The sequence below is a fragment of the Chelon labrosus genome (assembly GCF_963514085.1).
Source record: "Chelon labrosus genome assembly, chromosome: 9".
NCBI classification, from domain to species: domain Eukaryota; kingdom Metazoa; phylum Chordata; class Actinopteri; order Mugiliformes; family Mugilidae; genus Chelon; species Chelon labrosus.
Window position 1 is genome coordinate 10,016,610 of NC_140359.1, and position 23,874 is coordinate 10,040,483.

Sequence of the window (23,874 nt, forward strand, 5' to 3'; positions counted from 1 at the left end):
GACAGATAGGGAACTGACACCATGTAAGCTGACTGAGGACAGCTGCTGTCCTTGCGCTTCCCTCCCCACTGCTCTACCACAGGTGCAAACACACCTGGTGGTCCCTCTAAGGAAACCCTAAGCTGCCTTTTACTGGCACGGGCAGATCTGCCCTGAAAGACAAGCAAGTGCACACAAATATGATGACAGATGCATGCACACATTTTTGGTATGGAATACAGTGCAACCGCACCTGGTGTCCCAACCCCCACTATGGTGAATGAATCTAAATATGCATGTAAACACACATCTGAGGCCGTTGTGTAGACAAAACCAAGACAATAACCAGAGCGAGAGAACAATGCCTATAACAGAAGAATAAATATGGCTCCACACCTGAGTCACTGGGCAGGACCTCCACGCTCCAGGCCTCGCTTGTGGTCTCTGATATGGTGGAGCCATAGGGGTCCAGGAGAACTGAACCCGAGCCAGGAAGACACAGCAGGCTGCCGAGCATGTTCTCTGCAGCTGCCCCTGAGAACAGAGAAAGAGAGAGACAAAGAGTTAACCTCCTTGAAGAGGGTTTGTCTAGGAAAGTCCTGCACCGGCTAGAAGTCACCTCTACACAGTTCCCGAATTATTCAGATTTTAAATATGAGCAACAATTTTTTTTTTTTACATTCACATTTAATACTTCCTCCAACGAATAATAGTATATTTTCCTTATAAACTGGTCTATCAGTTAGTTTACTCAAAGTTACTAGATATGACAAGAAAAAAATACAATCAGTTTTGTCAGACAGTTGAATCTTCAAAAAATAATTAATTTACAATTTATAATATAAAACTAACAAATGTTTGCATATGAGTAGCTAGAATAACTATTCCAGTAATTTTATTTGGTCAAATTATTGCTCTGAAGTATTTTCTATATCTACTATATGAAAGTTGCTGTATAACATTGTTGCATCAATTTTATAGCTTCAGGTGTGACTTTCAAACAACACACCAAAATGGCCTGAGGTAAGCAAAAACATTCCCTAAACATCCAACTTTGTAGAAGGGGGGGTTCAGAGACAGTGAGCTTTGCACACAGAGAGGTCACATGGATTTCCTGCTGAGACCCACAGGCACAGTCACCACTGTGCCAGAGGTGAGAGGTTAATGGTAATATCTCACCCTGCTCTGGCCTCCAGGGCCATGACTTTGAGCTGTTGATTAAGCCTTGCATTACTCACAACCAAATTACTGATTTGTCCACCCTCCCACAAAGTGCTCAGCACAGTCTCCATTTGGGAAGCCGGGGCCTAACAAGGCGGAAGAATGCAGAGGAGCTAGCAGGTGTGAGTGGGAGACACTGTCCAAGGCTCGTGACCAAAAAGTCAACCTGTGGTAGCAGCACCCCCTGGTACGCGATGCTTCCACTTCATGGCACACGCACGCCATGAGCTCACATGCATGCCAGCACCTAGGCAACAGTGTGTACTGCTGTTGGCGGGGGCAGGCCTCTCATTGGCAGTGGGAGAGCTCTACCCCGCTGTCCGTGTTTACAGTCTTCAAGGTAGGGGCGCAGAGTACTTGTCTTTCAGGTGGATGATTAAATGAGTGGCACAACAAGAAGTGAAACAATTAGAATTTCTGCCTCATTATCATGGTAATCTTATCAGTGGGATAATGAGGTATTAATGGATATTTAATGTGCATCTCATAACCCAATCCCTTGGAGAAAACACATAAGGAAATCGCTGTAAATTCACTTAATGATGGAAAAGTCCCCCAACGCCATATTCCGAAGAATGAAAAATGGTGGATGCAAATGAGAAGGAACCAAGGTCAATAAGACTGCAGGGACTGAGTGAATGTCAGAGAGAGAGAAGGATAGAGAGAGACTTGGGCCAGGGAAGGTAAGACTGAGGAAAAGGAGACAGGAAGACCGGGGCCTAAATAACATGAAGACTCCAACATAGTGTCTACAATTGGTTTCACATTAGAATAACTTGTTATTTTTCCAACTTATTTTATTGTTGTGTGCAGAGGCTGGATATGCATAACACAGTATATTGTTTATTTTACATGTGAGCATATTATGACCCTGCATGCAGTTATTAGTCATTGCTGCCGGGATAGAGCAAACTAACTTCACACGGAAAATTCTTTGCCTCTTGTTCATTTTTTATCAAATATGTCCACTCCACTAGCTTATTTGATGAATAGAAAAATAATTGCATTTTCAGTCATATTTAGTAGAAAATTTCAGTAGGATTAAAAAATAAAATAAGATTACCATGTTCTGATTTATCTACAAACTTAAGAATGAGATTTGAACTTTACCGTCTATTCACACAAAAACATGGTGCTCAAAAACTAGCAGAAACACAGGCCTATATCATTGCTTTCACAATGACTGGGTAGCAAAATAACTTGGGATGGTGAGTATTTAAATGTAATTAAATGTATTTCTTAAGTCATAGTGAACTAAAAACAAGAAAATGTATCATCGTCACCATTTGCCTGCAGAAGCTGACCTGGACACAAAATGTGCCTTTTGATGCCATTTCACCCGCGTGCCACAAGGTGATGACATTTCCCTGTGTTCTGCAAATTCACCTCATAAGGAGTGCAGTGATCACACAGGTTCCGTACATACATTCAAGGAGTAAACATATACAAATACAAATACCGTTAACAAAGCCCTACCTGCTATTTCCTGCAGTCGATCCTCATCCATATTTGGGTCAAAGTCACTGCCAAGTACGTCAGTGCTCCAGGTTTCGCTGACCGTCTCAGAGATGTCCCGGTCATCTGTCAGACCCATCATATCTCTGATCTCAAACTTGCGCAGTTTGTCATCCAGGTTGTCCTGTGTGGTGGCTGAAGGTGAAATACCCTGTGTTGAGATCCTCTTTCATCTACAATCTTACTTGTCTTTCATTTGAAGGTGGTTTTAGCAACTTTTCCAAATGCATAGACATACCCTGTTCATGCTCCAAAAGCTGTAAAGCCTCCACACCATTGCTCCCTGATGGTCCAGCTCCTAGCTCAGAAACAGACTCTCCTTCCAGGTCCAGTGATGAGACGGAGTTAGAACGATTGGACGGACCTGAGGTAAAAATTGAAAACATACATAAGGTAATAAAGTCTGAAGTTCAATGAGATGAACTACACAGCTGTTTAGCATGCACCCCAAATGACAAAGCTGAAATAAGGGCGATCGAATTTGTTGGGCTTCTCAAAACCTCGAAATCTAAATGAAAAACATGACAGTGACTTGTAATTTGATACGTTTTAGCTTTATGTGTGATCAGATTGCAGACTGACCCTCTGAGATGCCTTCCAAGTTGTCACTGCAGAGAGAGAAGCGCAAGGTTTTGTCTGGTTTACCATGCAGCTTGGTATCATCAGCATGGCTATCACCCTGTGCCCCATCAGCCAGCTGAAGGTTCAAAACCTAGAGAGCAACAGAGAGAAGGGCATAATTACAACAAAATATCACTGATGTTTGGGTATACATACATTGGACATTAGTCACTAGTGCAAAAGGCATTACTTCATTCAAAAACATAATTTAATTTTGGATCAGTGAGTTTGTTTTATATGAGATGCAAGGCTCCTGTAACTACATTACATTTCAACAACATTACAAGCAACACACAAAAAGGCATACTCCTCTTCAGTGACAATAAAAAATATGGCCCTGAATGTATCACATCATCATGTCTCCTGTAAATGAGTACGTTAATTCAATTCATGTTACCTCATTCTCTGACATCATTCCAGGGACTGTCTGAGGACCAGTTCCCAGTGAAATCACCAGCACCTCCTCTGGCATCAGCTCCTGGATGGACTCTTGGGAGCTGGCCTCTGCCTCCCCCTCCTGGGCTATGTTGGTACGACTGCGGCTCCGAGCAGCTGCTGGTTGGTCGGTTAAAGAGAATGGGGGAGGAAGCAAGTGTTATGTTTGGATATAAAGCCCAAAATAAAAACAACAACAACAACAACAACAACCACAACCACAAAAAACAGTATTTGTGAAAACGAACAGTACTAATCCAAGGCTGGAAAACAGACTCTCATATTGCATATCATATCAGTGTGTTGCCATTATCTGCGATCCATAATTGATGAGTGATATTATGGACTGTTAGTATTAGTGAATGTTTGGTCTGAACTTAAAGTGAGCGCAGTGCCTTCAACAGTAAAATATCAAAACCTACACCTCTATGAAGCAACACATTGGCATGACATTAAATATGAGTTTCTTCCCTATCTAGAGGGACATAGTTAGTTACAAAAATAAAAGATGAGTTTTCTTTAAGGTCATTTATTAAGTTAAACAAAATAGCATTCCTCTGAGAATGATATTTTGTTTAACTGTATACATGAGTTCTGTTTGATTTGCGTCAGACACACAGAAGCGCATACAACTTTACTTATCATGTCACTGGACAACAAAAGCAGATTATCAGGCATTTCATCTGAGAGACTTCTTCATTTTAATATCACATTTTATGATATCAAATAAAATTACAAACATGTGACAACTCATTGTTGCCATCGTACTGATCTGTGCATACAGAGATGCTTTAATAGTTTTAGGGACAGAAATGGCAGGCCTAACAAAATAAAGTACTTGAGAAGACATTCATACTACTCTAAGGTCTGACATATTTCAAAGCCCTTTATGTAATGTGACTATAATGTCGTGTATACACCGATCAGCCATTAGATTATGATCTCTGACAGGTTAACTGAAAAACACTGACTGAATAATCTTGTTATCATTGCACCCGTCAGTAGCTGGGCTATATCAGACGTCGCGTTTGACGCAGTCTTCGATAATCCTAATTGAGAGTTTTAACTATATCTTATAATCACTCAGTCGTTATATCATCACTAGCAATTATGTAAATCCTCTTTATTGTAACCACAGCTCAGGCACAGAAGAGGGAGGGGTGGAAGATTTTTTTTTTCCCCACTCTACCTGGTAATGAATAGCCGTATTCCGCTGAATGAGAAAGCAAAAAGGGGAAAACTTAGAAGAAAAACAATGCAAGTGGAAAAGCATCTTAGACCTAATAATGAACCAAAGCACTGCGCAAGGCAAAGCAGGCATAGTGAGAGCACATGGACAACAGCAGTGCTAGGTAACGGAGCTAGTGCCGGCAGCATGGTTACTGTGCGGACTGATGAATGTTATCTAGCATGGGTGAAACAATGGCTACAAGGGTTAAGTGCTCTCCAGCTCTAACACAACTGACAGGCTACCCACCAAAAGGGGTTACTAATGGAATGTGAGCAGACAGAGTTGTGGCTGTGGGGTCCCAGGAAGTTATAGCGGCTAAGTGTTGTCCTGGTCATTCATTGGCAGCACAGGAGGAAAGGAGAAGGACAACATAGGATGTTGGAGATTGAATACAGAGTATATCTCAGATAGTGAAAGTATCAAGTTGTGTATAGAAATGTCATATATCAAAGAAGCAAGTACAAGTGGTTGATTTCTAATTAAGGGAGTGTTGCTATAGTATCATTTGTCTTGGAAATGCTAATGAAAGTAATCTATGCATCTTTTCCATCCATTCCAATTAAAATTAGTTCATTTATATTTGGTAATTTAATTGGTTGTCATTTCTGTAATTGAGCCTCAATCCAGGCCATGCTAATTAGCTTTATAACAAGCTGAGAAGAAGCTCATTAGCTTCCTATAGGACACAGTCTTTCACTAGCTATCACCACTCAACTCTGCTTGTTTATTTTGCTTCTCATTAAACAAAATATTACACTTTAACATTATGCTTTTCAAATCGTGATATTTCTATGGCGCAAAGTATCTTTCAGATCATCGTATCAGGAAATTACAAGAGGTTGCATCATTTTGAGCACATCAGTAATATGAATGTGAAAACCGTGGCAGAAAGACAGAGAGTTAGAGGGAGTGGAGGAAGGTACCTATGGGTAGTCTGTTCTTCTTGTTGGCAGGAGTGGTTGCTGGGGAGAGCTGAGGTGTGTTGGAAGGAGTGAGCTCCAGACTGTTGCTCTTCACGGTTCGAGATTGGGGCACATTGGCTACCAGGGTCTCCAATGCCATGTGCTCCTCCTCTCGAAGGTGGTCCCCTGCCATCACACTCCGAACAAAGTCCACCTGCGCAGGACATAGACATTTTTTTACTGCATCATTATTTTCAGGATCACCACAAAATCAATCCTTGAAAGTCTAAATTTATTTGGAAGAAGAGTGGCAGTTTGCACATGCCAGGTTTGTGCTCTGTGTCAATTTAGACAAGATCAGATGTGGAATTACACATGGCTTCCTTTGAAGGCATTAGTGCTTTAGTACAGTTTTCATACGTAAATAAACCAAAAGGCGTTTAAGCTGTCTCATGTTTTGCATAAACATCATAACATATTAACCCCATCAGGTCAGGTTGGTGGTCTACAAAGTTATGACTAAACACGCAGTTATTTTTTGTGAAAAACAGTGCAAAATCAAGTCAGGACTGATTGACAGATTTGTGGAAACCCAGTGACTGACACCTCAAAGGAAGCCTTTTAAAAGATCTTTGACATGATCCTGAAATTTTTAATGATAAAAAAACAAGGATACAGTGCCAGAGAACGATCAAAGCGTAAGTTTGCTGGGCCCAGAAGCTCCCTGGGCCTGCTGAGAAGCAGATTCGGTACGTCATGTCAAGGGACAATCCTGACATTTTTGAGGTGGATCAGGAGAGAGTTCTCAAATAATTTTCAACCATGGATGAGACTTGGGTCCACTACTTTCAGACAAGGATGAAAGAGCAATCGAAACATCACCCTGGCTTCCAAGTAAGCAATATAAGTAAGATTTCTTAAGGTCCGAAACACTGACTTCACCAAAGAAGGGAAACATATATCCACTGCCAGTGGTGAGTACATGTACCGTATTTTCCGGACTATAAGTCGCTCCGGAGTATAAGTCGCACCAGCTAAAAAATGCATAATGAAGAAGAAAAAAACATATATAAGTCGCACTGGACTGTAAGTCGCATTTTTGGGGGAAATTTATTTGATAAAATCGGAGACCAAGAACACATTTCATCTTGAAAGGCAAGTTATAGTAATGACAATAGAACAACGGGCTGAATAGGTGTCTGGTATGTTAACAGCTATTCAGATAACTATAGCATAAACAACATAACATAACAAGTTTACCAAACTCTCGATCTCACTCCAAATCACTAAATCCATTGAATTCTTCATCCTCTGTGTCACTTCTAAGCAACTCCGCGAACTTCGGAGGTAGACGGCGCACCGCCGCTATTACGCAGGAGTAAAAGAAGTAGCAGATACTGGCACACAAGCCTAGAGTGCCCTCTCGCGGCTGTCAGTGTGAAAATAACGAACACGTGAAATTATATATTTTAATATATAAGTCGCACCTGAGTATAAGTCGCAGGGCCAGCCAAACCATGAAAAAAAGTGCGACTTATAGTCCGAAAAATACGGTAGGAGGGAACTATATTGAAAATTAAATGCACATGGATTTACTTTTTCAGTTTTAGGCCACAAACTTCCACACTTCAAATATGAGGCAAAGGGTTAGGATAAATAACAAGGAAATATAGGACATACCAAAAAAAATGAACCGCAAATGATCACATGAATACCAAAGAATAGTGACTGGACTGGATGTGAAGTAACAAGGCGTTTCCCACACAGATTTGTACTGTTCGGCATGTTTTTTTAGTCCACTCCCCGTGCATGAACATGGAACTTTTTTCTTCTCTCTAATGTAGTGGAAACAATAACTCTGGCATTCAAATAGTATTAATGTTCAGTGTTACATTCTGATATCAACAGCAAAAGAGCCTACCATTGCAAGTAGCTGATTATGTGTAATATAGACTGCAGTCCTACTGAGGCCTTCAAGGAGGTTCATTGAGGACATGGGTGGAGTCTCAACTGCTCGTCCTCCAATCACCACATCCAGAAAGGCAGCAACACAACTCTGCCAAACAGAGAAAACGTGACTTAGGATAAATATCGGGTACTTGAGCTAGAATTAAACAAATACATTACTCTGATTAAACACACCTTATCAAACTTAGACAAACTGCTTTTCCGCCTTGGGTCTGCATCATCATCAGCCATGGCCAACTGCTGCAAAAGCTGTCCCACCTGTGTAACAAAAAATATGCGACATCAGTCAACAGTGGAATGTCTCCCTTGTGTAAATACATGAAGAAGAACAAATTTGCTATACCACTCACCTGCATTAAATTGAAGCGGGCCACTTCATTAATGGGTGCATCTGAGATAATACCATACTGCTCTGGGTTGACTATAGCAGGGCAAATGAAGCAGGTCAGCAGTAGGTCTGTACACATGGTGCGCACCTCACCAACCTCAAGACGCTCCACACATGACAGAGTCTTGTACATTTGGGACACAATCCAGCGCAGGCTGTGAGGAAAGCAGTAGGTGTTCTGCTTCAAGTAACCAATAAACTTGTTGACCAGAGCTACCAGCTTGGCTTCATTAGCCTCCACAGCTGCCTGCACCCTTTGCTTGTAGCCCTCAGAGCCTTTCTCTCCAAAGCGTTCCTGCTGGGCTGGAGTGAGGCGCTCCGTCACCTTGGCTGGGTCAGTCTCCAAGTGGTCCTCATCTTCCACCAGCAGCTGCATAATGGGTTCATGAAGAGTGGCAGTGAGGAAGAGCTTGGCTGAGTACAGGCCCTCAGAGAAGAGCTTGAAAAGAATGCTGAAGGCACAGGTTCCTCGTCGGAGTAGCCGGCGAGGGTTGTCACTCTCCTTCAGCTCAAACTCCACCAGGTATCGCAACACCTAGGAGTTGGTGAGGAAAAAAAAGCATAAACCAGTTTAAACCCTCTCCTCTTACTGAACATATTAAAATGTTTTTGCTAATGAGAAAGGTAGAATTCCTGACCTGGAGCAGGTAGCTCTCATCCTCCTGCATGATACAGTTCCCATAAAGTGAGGTGAAGACTGTGTGGATGACGCCCTGGGTGGGCTCCTGGTTCAGCCTTTCTCCAGCCACCAGACAGGATGCAACCAGTCTGGGATTCTCCCTCAACCTGGCCAAGAACTCGCCATAGATCGTCTCCTGGAAACCCAGAGTCTTGTACCCATCAACGAACTGTGTATCTTCCAGCATTTTGGCATGTTGGCAGCATTCAGCTGGAGAAGCCTCCGCACTACGGAACAGAGTTGTTTCAGAACAAATCATATAAAATTTCTGTGACCAACAGCTGCTTTGATTTAAAATTCCTTTAAAATATATACACATGGCTGTTACATAAGTACATAGATTCAAAGGCTGATCTGGTTTTATATTCCCCCCTCTACTTTGAGGGTAAAGTGTCTCTGGTGGATGTAAGACACTTGTATCAAACTGGTTGTTGTTCTTGGGTTGGTATCTCAAATTCACATTTAGAAGTAGTCAAGACACACCAGACACTGAGTGTTAAGGCATTTGAAATTGAAATATAAACTGTACAATTCGAGTAAAATGTTTTCTTTAAGGATCATTTTATTGCCTATCAACATACATTACTTTGGGTCATTTGCTTTCTGCTATCTTGAGTACAATAGGATACAAAACAACTGTAACAGGAAATGTTAACTTTCATAACTCCCCATTAAACAAAATCTTATTGTGTCTGGGTATGAATTCAACAAACATGTTAGGACCTATTCAGACCTTGCATTAACATCCAACATGGTGCAATCCGATCACAAGTGGCCCTTCAGATCTGATCTCAGTTTTGCGGTCTGTATATAAATAAATAACATCTTCCGGGGCGCAGTAGAATATTTTAACAGCTACTGTCTCTAATGGATTTTTACCGCTGTATCAGAATTATGAACAGCCCCGTTTTTTCGTGTGTGCATCATGACTTGGGCACTTGCGTTATTGATCCCCGCCCTGATGTTACTCATTTTTGATCATTCATAATAGCGGTATGAGTGTTGTTTCCTGAATGAATGAGTCAAAACTCCACTGATGTAAGAGCACTCCTGTTGAGTGTGACCCAGGGCGCACTGTGTTATTAAAGGAATACGGTCAAATGCGACCCATAGCACCTCCAAATGTGGTCAGAGATTGGATCTTCCAAATGAGTCATGGATTGTTTACATCTGTACTTTACGCTGGTCACTTGTGATCGGATTCCCCAAAACGACATTGCAAGGTCTAAGCAGGGCCTTAGAGAGTGGTTATTTAATCATTCCTATTCAAGAATGAAAATGAATCATGATAATAGGTCTGACCTGGTAAGAATGAGACGGTCAAGGTTGATCCTCTGCTGCTTGGCAATCCAGGCAGCCCGATACAGCCTCTCAGCTGTCTTCAGCACATCAGTGTTGAGCCTCTGAATCAGCTGCTTCTCTGACGCCACATACAGCCGCTCCTGCTTCAAGTGGTGGGCCAGAGTGTGGATGTCTGGCTTCACCATCTTCACCAGTTCACACAGGCAGACGGGTCAGTGACTGAGGCACAAAAGGGACAAGATGGAATAGAAACAGGTAAATGAGGTGAATATGTGGAACCGAAACAAAGCAAAAGCCCGAATAACCTTTTATTAAATGTCACATTAGCAAGAAAAAGGTTTCTTGAGTCAGCTGTGTTAAAAGACAGTTGTAAAAATTTCACAAGAAAAAAAAAAAGTACTGGAGATGCTTTGTCAAGTCTGAGAGAACAACCCATGAGCAAATCATGAGGGTTGTTTCATAGTGAATAGAATTAGTGAATTAACTGATTTGTTGACCAGAGGAAATGTAGTCATTCAGCATTTTTCATTTGTCAAAAGAAAACATTAAACATTTTCTGTTTTGCATTTCTCTGTACGGGCTTTGGACAGTCATTCGGCTTATTGATTAAATTATTGAATTAAAAAGAATTAAAAACAAGGGTCCAGTTAAATTCTGCTATTGGTTGCACGAAAAATTCCTATTGGGGCTAGGTAGGTCGATTAAAGATATTTCAGTTTTGAAACAAATGCTTTGGAGATTTGTGGTACTTCCTCAATATTACATCTCTCGTTGACAGGGTTTCTGCAGGTTTGAGCAAGTGAAATTTAAGACTTTTTAAGACCTTTTTAAGAGCATTACAGGTTAAATTTAGACCTACTCGAAGTACAAAAAATAAGGAAAATCAGAGACCCAGGATTACTTTCAAAATAACAAAATGTATTCAACTATCAACTAACTACCCTCTAGATGTGATTTAACATGCATTGAGACATGTCCCGACTTCCTCCATCCAATGTGCCATGTATAGTCTTGTAACGTATTTCAACTGAATTAAATCGCTTTGAAACACAGCGCTGTAGACCGCTATAGAGCTCCGGGCGTCACGTGACTTTTTTGTTGACACCGCCATATTGGCAGGAAAACTGAGCCAGTGGTGATTTCAGACAGTCAGAGTTAACTGCACACTTTAAACAGATTATATATCACGGACCCTTATCATGCCCCAGGTGTGCTATTTTCGCGCATTGAAACAGCCGGGCTTGAAATCATTTCGTTCAAGCTGTAACAGCCAGAGTATTACATGGAGCATTACCAGTTTACGCTACACGGCGGCGCCTCCTTTGTTTTCATTGCTTAGTTCAGCAGGTGTCACTCTTGAATCCGTCTTTTTTTTTTGACTTCCTCAATCTCCGTAATGTGGACGCTGGTGAAGGCTACAAGCCACTAACGTTTTATTATCTGTTATTATATTTTATAATATGCCGTGAGATCTGGCTTTATATGGTTCTGTTTAATAAATGTATTGTGCGGAAATCCCTCCACTTCGTCTCCTGCCTGCTACTTCATGTTGAAACACACTACTAGCAAACGTAGCTAATAAGCTTCTCTCCAACTCCACTTTACAAAGCCAGCAATCATTAAACGAAATGTAATTTAAGACCTACATTGCAAAATATGTTCGTATTTAAGACTTTTTAAGGCCTTAAATTGGCCTTATCAAATTTAAGACTTTTTAAGACTTTTCATCTTGCATGTCTTTGCTTTTGTCCAGCCTGTCTCTGTCGCCAGACTTTTTAAATCCAAAAATGCTGCCACACATCAGATTTCAGGTTTTAGCCTGAAATACCCCATTCAGCTTCAATACACAGAACAGCAAATCATTTTTCAAAAGGAGCCACGAATCAAAGAGGATGAAACTGCTTTTAGTAGTCTGTTTTTGTTCAGTTTTTATAGTTTTGCAGGCATTGGCAACAATGCTGTTGGATTGGCAACCATGTATAACCCAATGAACCCATGGAATCAGCATTCAGAACTAATATTTGGCATTTTCTTTACAGTAGTTAAACTTGTCCTCGCATATGCATGAGTTGCTATCTTATTGATCCGAGTTATCCTGCATTTAGAAATAAGTATACTCAAAGAAAAAGCAGGCAATAGTTCCCTCTTCTCTAAATGTTTGGTTGAACACTGGCTCACGCATGACGGCCACATCATGCGAGGGAAGTGGTCATTTGCATTCAGTGTGCTTCACACACACTGGCCCAATGACAACAGCGAAAGCATGCCGTTTCACAAGCTTCAGGAGACGCTGCACAGCAGAAATGCAAATCACTCTTCCTTTTCCAGATATTCACCGCCAAAATATACAATCCGAGCTGAGTGCATGCAATTTAAATGATTTCTTGGTGAATCCTTTCCACAAAAGCCTCTTTGTGGCTGGTTGCTAACATAGAAAACACAGATTTAACAGCAGAATTAGGGTTCCAGGAGGAAAATTAGACTAGACTGGAGAAAACTGCCTCAGAGTGGGAATGACTGCAAGGCTGTGTCTTTGCTCACAAGCTAACAGACAACCACAACGTTAGAGCTGATGTGCCTGACAAATCAATTTGGCTATGCAGATTTAAACATATAATGAAAGGCTCTACATTGAAGTCCTTTGGGAAACCAAGAATAAACAAACATGATTAGTGAATTCCAACGGTTGTGCAGAACTACTGACATTTTTGTAGTTCTGCGGTAAAATACGACTCTTACACATATTCAGCATCTCCTTTTAAACAACAGATAATGAGCCATTTATCAGTAAAAATGTCCATTATCCAACAGTTTTTGATGATGATGACAGAGTGTATTGTGTCATCATTTTACAGCAGACATTTCATACTTTAGTATACATTTGATGGCATTTATTATAAAACAATAATACTGAGTGACCTTATCTAGTCATTTAAAATATGTCTTCATGGGAGGAGTTACTCACAAATGCTGTTCATTAACGATGGTGCTAGTGCAAACGGTATGGACACACCAGAAAAACTAGGGCCACAGGAGCTCCCCGGTGTCCCGACACCTGACACAACAGTGGACCACCAGCTTTGTGTGCCTCTCTAGACCACCAGAATATGACCATAATTTTCCGATTACTTTCTAAATTTAAATGACTGTAATATATTGGAAATTACTGGAAAATATCCACTGCAGTATTCCAGATCCCAAGATGTGGTCTTCAGACTGCTTCTTATTTCATTTACTACCATAAAAGTCATGAAAACCAGCAACTAGACCCACAACAAACAATTAAAATGACTGAAATTACTCATTAACTGTATTAACTGTAGTAACTGTTATAATTTAGCATTACAAGTAACCCAACCCTCTGAAACCCTCTGACTTCAGCATCAAAACAGAACAGAAACTACTCAGGTACTGTTGTGACATGAAACCTTACAAAAGAGGCTGCACTAAAAGCAAAGATTTGGTATGGCCTGATCCATGAATGGCCTAGATTCATACATCAGGATATCTATCTATCCATCTGTCGGTTTATCTATCTGTCTATCTATCCATCTATCCACATGTCTATCTATCTGTCTATCTATACGGCACAGGAAGGTAATCTTTCTTTTGTTTTACTTCGGAATGGTAACACTGGCAGGTAACTGCTTCAAGATTATCCTCACGGAGCACTTCCACGCACACAATCATGTTCGTGAATAAGCACATTCCTCACATACTCGGACAGAAGTGAAAAAGCAACAAGGCTATTGAGTGGCTAGCACAGAGGTTTGCAGCCATTTGTCACAGTACGGAGTTACCTGGTGAGTCACTCATGGAGAACACTGAGGAACTCTAAAGCAGAAGAGAAACCAAACAACAGACACTAATCTGCAGCTCCGCGAGCTGTGTGTGAGAATGATTGTAGTTGTGGCAGAACAGCCTCTGAACACAGTTCAAATGAGTCACAACAAGAGCAATTATTCAAAATCTGTGTAAGCGCAATAATTATGACAACAAAGCAGCGTTACAGAAAAAGGGCAGGATAACGACAAAGGACAGAAGTTGAAGTGTCAGGGCAAGTCCAACTATGCAAGAAAGCACAAAGCACAATGTCCTAGATAGATAGATAGATAGATAGATAGATAGTTGGATAGATAGATAGATAGATAGATAGATAGATAGGTAGATAGGTAGATAGATAGGTAGATAGATAGATAACATCAGTGTACGCGTATTTGAATCACAGCCTATTCCTCCTCCTACGTGATCTCACATACATACACACACAGCAACGAATGGAACAATTTTTTTTTTTTTATAGATCTTTAAAGGATTTCACTTTCTACAAAAGGTACTTGTGGTTCTGAGCCAACATCCTCTTCACACTTCCCTCTCATAATTTCTTTACATTGCTCAACAAGCGTATAATGTGTGCTAGGTATGTCAGGAAGACCTAGGTACGTGGGAAGTGAACTCCCAGTATTTTGGCTGGGCTATGAAAATATGGTTGAAAGTCAGGTCAGACATTTAGGGATGGTCAGTTGGTGTGATTATAAAAAGAGTACTTTCCCCAAACAGGTTTATCCTGTCAGTCTAGGCATCAAAGAAGCAACCTTCTGGCCAAGTGCCCAATTCTCTAACCTTCAGACTAACACTGGCTGCCGGGAAGGTTTGACAACATTCATTGGCTCTGAAGCTGTAGTGGTGGCAAAAAGCAAACAAAACTGTTGACCGGTTATCCATCGAGCATTACAGGAGTTAACCCAGTTTGCTGTCGCTTTGTCTTTAAACTGTTTGTGTTACCAATTGAATTACAGATTTTCTTATTTCTAGTTTTCACTAGTGTACCTAATAGACTGGCAAGTAAGTGTATATCCTCAGTCAGGATATAGCTTCTCAACTGGGGTAAAGGAGCAAATTGAAGTTTCGAGGCCTTTAGAATACCAGTGATGGTGGGTTGGACCATATTTTGTTGTCAAATATATTTAGTCTAAATTCTAAAGGGTGTGAAATTGCTTCAAGAAAAAATATGAAGACCTAAAACTGAACCTTAAACTTGTACAGCAACTGTCAAGACAAACTGAAGCAAAAGCTTTCATGTAAAAAAAAACACAACACTGGCCCTGCACATTAAAATTAATTTAAATTAAATTTCAGTGACTCTGTGTCACTAATGTGTTCAGTGACTGCGCTGTTTCCCAGAAACAGTGTAGAGTCTAGTAATAAATCAGAACAGGAACTAATGAAGCAGTGACTAAACCAATCATCAGTTAAACATCATGGGAGGAAAGGATGCAGTCGGTGACACAGCAAGGAATGAAGAATATTGATGATGAAAGCAACCGGAGTGACTAAAACTGCTGTCAGCTATCTAGAAAAAAAACATTCATTATTACACAACCTGACAAGTAACGAGCTTGTGATTTACTGTAGCTCCAGTTTACAAGCAAAAAAAAAAAAAGTGTGCGATTCCTTTGTTACACTCTCTTGCCCCGTAATGTATACATACACCATTACCAGGTGGTCATCACTACAAAGGAGGACATTTAAATGGGATTTACTGAGAGTGATTGCTGCTATAATAAAATATAAAGGCACGATGAGTTGTGTAAAACGGCAAATGACAGGTGGATCATTCAAGACATGTGGTCTGTAACACTGTCCTGAAGGTGTAAAGCAATAACTGCGGGTATGGGATGTACTTCATTTTAAGCTTTACTCTGACACTTCTTTTAGTCGTAGACCAATTACTACAGTGCTACTGGACAAAATGCCAGAAGTAGTATCGTTGTTAGTATTCATAGTGTTAAATGGCAGCATGACACTACAACCCACAGTCTTAACAAAGTTGTTGGAATTGTTATATAGATAAATAAAGTTGTCTATCTAGCTATCTATCTATCAATTCTAACAACTTTAGACACACTTGAGAAGTGGAGACAATTTTGACACAAAAAGCCTGCTTAAACATTTTTAATCTGCTGCTAGGTGCTACTAGTTTCAAGTGTATTGTGCCCTTGATTTGAGTGAATACAACACAACCAAGACTTGACCAAGCAGACGAGAAATCGAGATGTTCTGTTAACGTCTTTTACCGCCTGCTAAACTGATTTAACCACCAGACGAGCCGAGAATCACGTCAAATACACAACATAACTGACATTTGACCAGCTAAACGCCAGGAGGAATAACTGACACAACCCAGGACGCCAAAGTGTTACATTCGTACAAGCCGAGAAAAACTTGTATTTACGCTGGTTTCGAGGAGAAGCCCAGAAAACAAACTGAAAGAGGCTAGTGTAGCAATAGCCTGCTAACGTTAACCAAGTTAAACTCGGCTAACGTTCGCTAGTCAAACAGGATAAGCTAACGATAAGCTAGCTAGTAAGCTACGTTAGCTTAGCTTTAGGCTGCAAGGTCCTGAGTGACCAAATGTGATCAACAGTACATGCTAACGTGGGTACAACTACTTACCAAACGTAATTGGCCTGTAGTGATTGTTGACGACTTCACTGAATACAGCTGATCATAAGATTTCTCGAGTCACAAGAATTGTTAGCTGGCGGTTAGCGGTCTCACTCTGGCTTCTGCAGGAGCGAACAGTGCTGTCATTTGCTGTCATCACGAGGAGACCTGCGCAGCCCGCATGCGCAAAGAGGCTGCTTCTCACACAGTTAAAGGGAACTTTCACACTGAAATAGAAAAAAAAAAGTCATACATGATGTTCATTCTGTGCAAGAGTTTGATTTTTTATTTATTTTTTTGGTCCATCAGATGCTTGAAATATTTTGTGTTTTATCATATCAAGTGTTAGTTAGTGTTTTTCTAAGGTTACTAGTGTACACACTAGATGCTACAACAAATTTTAATATTTTTAGTCTATATTTATTCAGATGTGTGTGATTTTGCACTGTAGTGATCACAAAAGTAAAATTGTTTAATGTATTTTATATATAACAGCACTTCCTGCGTCATTACCACTCTGCCCAAGCACAGATGTATTGTCAGCCATCGCCTACAAATGTTTTCTTATGTTCCTATCTATGCCTTCTCTTAAACTAAAACTGATATTGAGAACCAAGACTTGCACTGCAGCCATCCGGAAAAAAAAAAAAAAAAAAAAGTGAGCTTATAAATTCTAAATTCTTGTTTGTGTGTATTCCAGTGTTATTCATTTGTTGAGACATGTTGACATAAATCTCCATCCCCATAAAATAATTTATTACATTTTTGAGTGAGGTCTGGTTTCAGCTTTAGGGTAAGTGAGGTAGTACTGTAGTTATATCAGGGTAGGGTTAAGGCTACAGGAAATGAAATGAAGTCAACGTAACCCTTACCCCTACAATGATAGTAACACAGCTGTCTCTGTTTACCTGTCTGTCAAGTATTATTTTTGTGTATTAAAATTGCACAGTCCTAGGGCATCGCAGTATGGGTTGTTCTTCATTAGCTGATTTTATGACACAATAGTGTAGTAACTCTGCTGGACTTGGCTTCTGCAAAATGTCAAAACAAGACACCATAAATATTGAAGTTGTAATGTGATTTTATTTGTGACAGATTGCAGCATTCTGACAGAATTCATATTAATTTATACATTTACAAGAAACAAAAAGATCGTCATTAAAGCAGGTTAATACAATGTAAAGGAAACAGAATGCAGACAGAAAGGATATTAATGTAGAGGAAGTAAACAAATACAAACTACAGTATGAGTCAATGAATTGGGCTGTAGAATGTTTGCATATTTATATCTCTCAATCCATAAGTCTGTCTAATAGTGTCCAAAAAAGTTGAATCAAGATAGAAAGCATTTTTGGTTTAGGTAAAGCATGCATTATTCCACTAGGTGGCGTTCTAATAAAACAGAAGGCTGGAGGACACATAAACCCAGCAGTGAATCAGAAATGCTGTTGCCTTTAAACGGTAAAAAAAAATAAAAAAAAATTGAAGGATTCTCAAAGCATCATTAAACTTTAAAAGGAAATTAGTCCTCCGACAGAAGGGACAGACTATGAAGGTTTAAGGTTTGGAGCACCTGTTTATAGTTCAAGCTTTTATTCCACAGCAACTGATATATCAAGAAACATATCACTTCTAATTATAACTGTGCTCTTCAACTTATACCTCATGTGACTCTGCATTTTAAACTCATGGCTGCAAAAAGGAAGGGTACTGTGTGTACTGACAAAATGTTTCCATGTTGCACTTGGCATAACAATAATGGCACTTAATTCAAATGGAAAGCTTTCAAGCAATTGCCATTGTTTTTCTGTTTGTCTGCTGTGTTTTGTTTTGCACAAAGAAAAATAAATGAATCTTAAAAATCACGTTTTTGACACCTTATTAATATGAAGTGCACAAGACATATTCAAAGACACAAGATCACTCTTTAAATTCCATTTATTATATATTTATATACTATATAGGTTATAAACATCACAAAATAGAAAGTTAGGGAAGGTCTTGCACAAAGATATATAATCAAGTAAAAGAGCAACCTTAGATTAGTCAACAAGGACAGCGGAAGCAGGCATATCGTCACATCTGGGTTCAGAGCTGCAGCTATGTTAGGAACATTCCTGCTTCATAATTTATGTTTTAGTGCAAACAGAGCCTTTGCAGCTCTTGGCTCAAAGGAATTATTCAATATATATATATAATAAAATAGGATTTTACAATAAAGATGTTAAGGTTGCTCTTTTATTGCATATGGTTTAATTAAGAACATAGTGTGGCATTAGTTACAATAAGGTCTCAAGGTCATGATGTTCAAATGATCTAATATTCAATATATATACCTCTTACATTTCTAAGCATCAAATGGGATCTCATTAACATAATAAATTTATTACAAGCATTATCAATACTAAAATACCTGAATATAAATAACATGCTTTAAGCAAAATAATTATTCATTTACAAGGGTAGTCAAACAACATAAGTCTAGAGCTATCAAGCCTTTAGAAATAGCTTACCTTATACATTGCTTTGTGTCAAATGCATTTTTTTTTCTCGACAGAAGGCCACTTTCAAACAAAGCAATTTACATGAGAAAGACATCAAGTCGTTCCATGAGATGAAATACGTTCCAACTGAAATCTTTAATGATATGGGAAAACAGATAGGTGCTTTGATTGTACTTCTTTGTCTATGAAAGAATAATATTGCAATAAAAAAAAAGTACCCACACAACTACAAGCATACCAAGGTAATAATACTTAAATACTAATAAACAGTTGTAATATTACAACCACTGTAACAAGGTATTTCTGATATAGTAACTGTTGGAAAAATCAATAGTGGTTGACTGATACAATATGAAACCTTGTTGTGCAAACTGTTATGTGGAGGCGATGAAAGGTGCACTTCATAAATACTGTGTGCTTCATACACTGTCTGCAGAAACTGCACATATCATACATGTTCACATCTTAAACACCTGAATAACTGGGTTTGTACCTACTCCACATGCAGGCAATTAACTCTTCAAAGTGCAACAGGATCAAAACAAGCCTAAAACAACATAGGACAACCTTTAAAAGTGTGTGTGAGAGTTTTTGTGTGTGTGGTAACAGACACAACTAAAAGAAAGAGAGAGACCAAGCGAGAGGGCCATGTAACAATATATACACATACTTCAATATTTGCTAAATCACACAGTGTTATTTACAAAATGTAAATTTAGTGTAGCTGACATCATTATCGTTACTATTTAGTGCTATATTATATAATATCATCCAAGAGATGTGGGGTGCCCACCCAGTCTAGTGTTCTTGGCTCAGATGCAGCCATGATCATGCACATAAACTGTTTCCCTGTTCTCTTATCTATTGGGTAAATAGTAGTGGGAGTGAACCTTTTGTTGCTCTCCACAAACTCACACAGCTGATTATAGATTTTGGGGTACTCGTGACGAAGGAAGACTCCTCTGGTCCTGAGCTCGCGCTGGATATTGACAAAGCACACCTCTCTGGCTTTTCTTCCCTCCTCCCCCTCTTTGTCAATGTCTGGTGTGCCTGGAGGCGGAGTGAGGATAAGAGTTTCCATTTCGCTATCCCTCTTGAGTACCTTTTTGTCAGGGCTTGAGGAGGCCAAGGACACCTTTGCATATTTTCGTACTGTTGGTGCTTGGACCCTTGGTGACGGCCGGTTAGGCACTAGTTCACCAACAGCTATGGATACATTCAGGAGGAAACATTCACTGGGGTCGTACTCATTACCTGCATGCTGCAGTTCCTTGCAGTACTCGCCTAGGTTGTCCTTGAAGCCATCCAGCTCTCTGAGAGATAAGAATGTGGGAGACATGAGGAGGCTCTCAAGCCCAACTTGCAGGAAGTTGTCAGCTGTCTCTGGATTAGCAAAACCCAGAAAGAGAACACCTCTCCCTCTGGAGAGGTAGCCGGCTTTAGCAACACGCGAAAAGGCTTTGTGGATCTCCGAGTTCTCTCTGCAGAACTTAAGAGTGTGCCGACACACACTGCTGACACGACCATACAGACATGTCTCTTTATGGATTTCCCAGTCATCCCTGCGACAATTTCGTGAGCAGTAAAAAGTGTAGCAACTGTGACATGATTTGAAGTACAAGCAGGCATTGAACATATTCTCTATCCGGTTGCACTTCTTGTTAGCACACACCATGGTGTCGTCTTCGTCTGTGCTGTGGTCTGGAGAACATTCTTCGGCACTCCTTTGTAAAGCATCACATCCACTATCAGGATCTTTGATTGTGTCAGGGCTGGATTTAGAGGATGGGAGCTGTGTGTTCAGGCATCCTAGGTTTTCAAGTCCAGAAGAGCCTCGGTCTGCCTCATTGTCTTCAGTGATTAGTTGTTTTAGCTGGTCTAAAAGGTCTTCACTTGACTTTCTTCCAGTTGGTGGTTTGTAGTCAACGACCAAGTCAGCTAAGAGTTCATCCAGTTGCTCTAGACTCTGCTGGAGGGAGAAGTTGTTGTGTTTCCTGTCTTTGGTAATGTCTGTTGTGTTAGATGGCTGCTTCTGAAGGAATACTTTTGGAGATGGTGCCTTTTCATCATCCAGAGTATCCCAGCTGACAGAGTGGACATCACGTCGCCTGCTGTTGCCTGCACATATGTCATTGTCTGTTATGGTGATCTCTGGAGTGACAAACCAGTTCCCACTCTTAGTACTCCTCCACGGATGGCTTGGACCCCTCTCTAAGGAGTTTTCAGAGAGTGACAGGGCAGCATACCGCCTTGGTGAACTTGAAAGATTAAGTATCACAGGTTGAGACGTAATATCAGAAGGTGCTCCATGTTTTGCTTGATAAAACAGGTTCTCATAGCTTCGCCCACGTGGCACTGATTGGTCTCTGTCATTCCGTGGATACAGAATATTGTCCCAAGACTTTGAGTGGTTTTTAACCTCTGCACCAAGACGACTTGTCTCTGTACAGCTGTTAGTAAACCATGGGGGTACACTGAAGTCTGGCCTTACTCTTGGCGGTGTGAGCTGAGAGGACTGGTTAGAGTAACCAGATATACTTGAGCGATACCAGTCATCTGAAAAGGCCTGGGACATTCGAGGGCGTCGACGACCCTCTGTATAATATGGTCTTGATTGAAAGTACTGCTCCTCAGGAGAGTTTAAGGGTTTGGAATAAAACAACCTTGATCCACTCATATGGTATGGATTGAACCGGTTATCTTCTCCATAGTAAGCTCTAGACAGTGGAGTCTGAGAAAAGTATGATCCTGCTTCACTTGTAGAGTAAGGCCTACTATATACAGAGTGTGCTGGTTCTCTGGAAAGGTGGTCTGCATAATATGACCTGACAGGAAGGGTGTGCACCCAACGAGTCCTTGGATCATACTGGCTGGTCATTGTACTACCATGGCTGGTTAGACTGGACCGATCATCCTGAAAGTATGCCCTAGAATAAGGATGGACTGGATAACGAACAGCGTCTTCTGTATAGAAAAACTTGGTCGGTATATTAGGATTTGAGTAAGCTCTTTGTTCTTGACTCAGGTATGGTGCTGTTGGTGATGGCATTCTGTGCATGTCTAGATGCTGGTAAGAGATGGGAGACATGCTGGTGGTGTAGTGGTATCCTTGTCTAAAATCTCCACTGTAGCATTCGCTTGGTGTTGGCGTTGGTGAAGAGACCACCTGCCTTGGTACATACAAACCTCTACTGCTACTGGCCTGGGAGTATCTCTGCCAAGGATGGTCAGTTCGTGCACTGGGAACCTGTCTAGCCGTGTGCTGTAGTACAGAGGCATCTGGTTTAATGTCCACACGGCACCTAACATGAGGAGTTATGGCAGGTTTATCAGGTTTGTCCTCCTCAAAACAGTCTGAGACATAGAGGGGAGAATGAGGCTGAAGTTTGATAGGATGCACTTCATTCAAAAAAGCCCTGTTTGAAGAGTAGGATTCTCTTTGTGTTTCAGAAGTCCTCAAGGTATCGGATGCAGTCTGTGGCACATCCCTCCCCTTAATAACCCCTGGAGGAGATACTGAGATGGGCACAGGAGTGAGGGTAGCCTTAACTCTAGGAGTGCTTTTAGATCTTGTTCTCTTTTTGGAATCTGACCATGTAAGATGGCCGGTTTTGTCTTGGCTGGTGTGCTGCTGGAACTGCCTGGTGTTGAACAGATCAGGAGATGAAAAGCGTAGATGGCCCGGCTGATCTAGTCCATTCCACATGAGATCTTTGTTTAATGTCTGATGGTCAGACCTCTTGTAAGGATACTCCATCGAGGAAGAGAAGGGCTGTGGGTCATCCAGTGACTCAATGAAGTCAAAACTACGACAGTGTCTTTTGTTGATAATTTCTGATTTATCAATCATTTTCAAGTCACATTGCTGGATGGAGTGGAGAGAAATGGATTGGTCAGGTGTGGGATTTAGAGTAATGTCCTGATACAGAGTCGATGCCAGTATATCAGGGGGATGAGTTCGAGTCATCTTTAAGGAACTTCACTGTTCTCCATTTGGCGTGATTCAAGATCAACACAGTCTGCGGAGAGAAAGACATGAAGCAAATACAATTGAATGCACTTTCAGTATACATTAGTTTAATGATCCAAATAAAGACACCAACTGTTCTACAAGTGATATGCTTGGACGATGAACCAAAGTTTAACATATTCTAATGCACTGAATATTTTTTCCAAACAAAACAACACAGCAGTATCTGTTTTGGTCTGCTACCTGTAAATGGGATTGGGTATATATTTAACAGGTGTGGCTGCTCACACTAACCAGATTAAAAAGAAGATTTAACGATAAGAGCGCTGACTCAACATTGCATCTAGCATCACAGCAAGTAGTCGTTATTTTTGAAAGGTTCGGGTGAATACAGCATATTCAAAGAAGCCAGTCTGTGTATAATTAAACTAAAAAAACAGATGTTTAATTGGACAAGAAAGCATTTACTAATAAAAGCAACAGTATCGTCTTGCCCTGCGAACTAGAGCGCAACTAAATGCAAAACATACATTACAGTTTACACATCAAATGCCTGTTACCACAAATTATTTTAATTACATGGTTGTAATTAAGCTAGTAGTTTAGTTTCAACTACAATATTTGAGGTGAAAATGTCTTTAAGATCATAGAAGTAGTTGTATTACATTACTATGAGACCTCTTGGGTTACTCTTAAATCAGGCAAATCAATT

General features: G+C 40.4%; 2 protein-coding genes across 6 annotated transcripts in view; both read right to left on the minus strand.

The window, feature by feature from the left end:
* The window catches only part of gapvd1 (GTPase activating protein and VPS9 domains 1), a 29,370-nt gene extending 12,542 nt beyond the window's left edge, over positions 1-16,828 (minus strand). For 2 of the 5 annotated variants that reach the window (XM_084552419.1, XM_084552418.1), the window contains exons 1-13: positions 16,698-16,828; positions 10,242-10,460; positions 8,899-9,166; positions 8,223-8,795; positions 8,047-8,130; positions 7,826-7,960; positions 5,926-6,118; positions 5,249-5,329; positions 3,734-3,888; positions 3,298-3,427; positions 2,954-3,079; positions 2,677-2,850; positions 376-513 (exon numbers count right to left, since the gene is read on the minus strand). In XM_084552419.1, the coding sequence (XP_084408545.1) occupies positions 376-513; positions 2,677-2,850; positions 2,954-3,079; positions 3,298-3,427; positions 3,734-3,888; positions 5,249-5,329; positions 5,926-6,118; positions 7,826-7,960; positions 8,047-8,130; positions 8,223-8,795; positions 8,899-9,166; positions 10,242-10,426 (2,242 nt within the window). In that variant the 5' untranslated portion in view covers positions 10,427-10,460; positions 16,698-16,828. Of the gene's footprint in view, positions 1-375; positions 514-2,676; positions 2,851-2,953; positions 3,080-3,297; positions 3,428-3,733; positions 3,892-4,864; positions 5,330-5,925; positions 6,119-7,825; positions 7,961-8,046; positions 8,131-8,222; positions 8,796-8,898; positions 9,167-10,241; positions 10,461-16,697 lie in introns of those variants that run through there. The other 3 variants (XM_084552422.1, XM_084552420.1, XM_084552421.1) reach the window with 3 other exon arrangements.
* Positions 16,829-19,022: 2,194 nt separating this feature from the next.
* On the minus strand, positions 19,023-23,463 carry unm_hu7912 (un-named hu7912). Its single transcript, XM_084552154.1, has one exon. It carries the CDS (start codon positions 23,157-23,159, stop codon positions 19,950-19,952), a length of 3,210 nt encoding a protein of 1,069 aa, XP_084408280.1. The 5' UTR covers positions 23,160-23,463; the 3' UTR covers positions 19,023-19,949.
* Positions 23,464-23,874: the final 411 nt, after the last annotated feature.

Bases quoted from the DNA above. Each gene is read 5' to 3' on its own strand.
- unm_hu7912 (XM_084552154.1), bottom strand. From the start codon at position 23,159: ATGACTCGAACTCATCCCCCTGATATACTGGCATCGACTCTGTATCAG.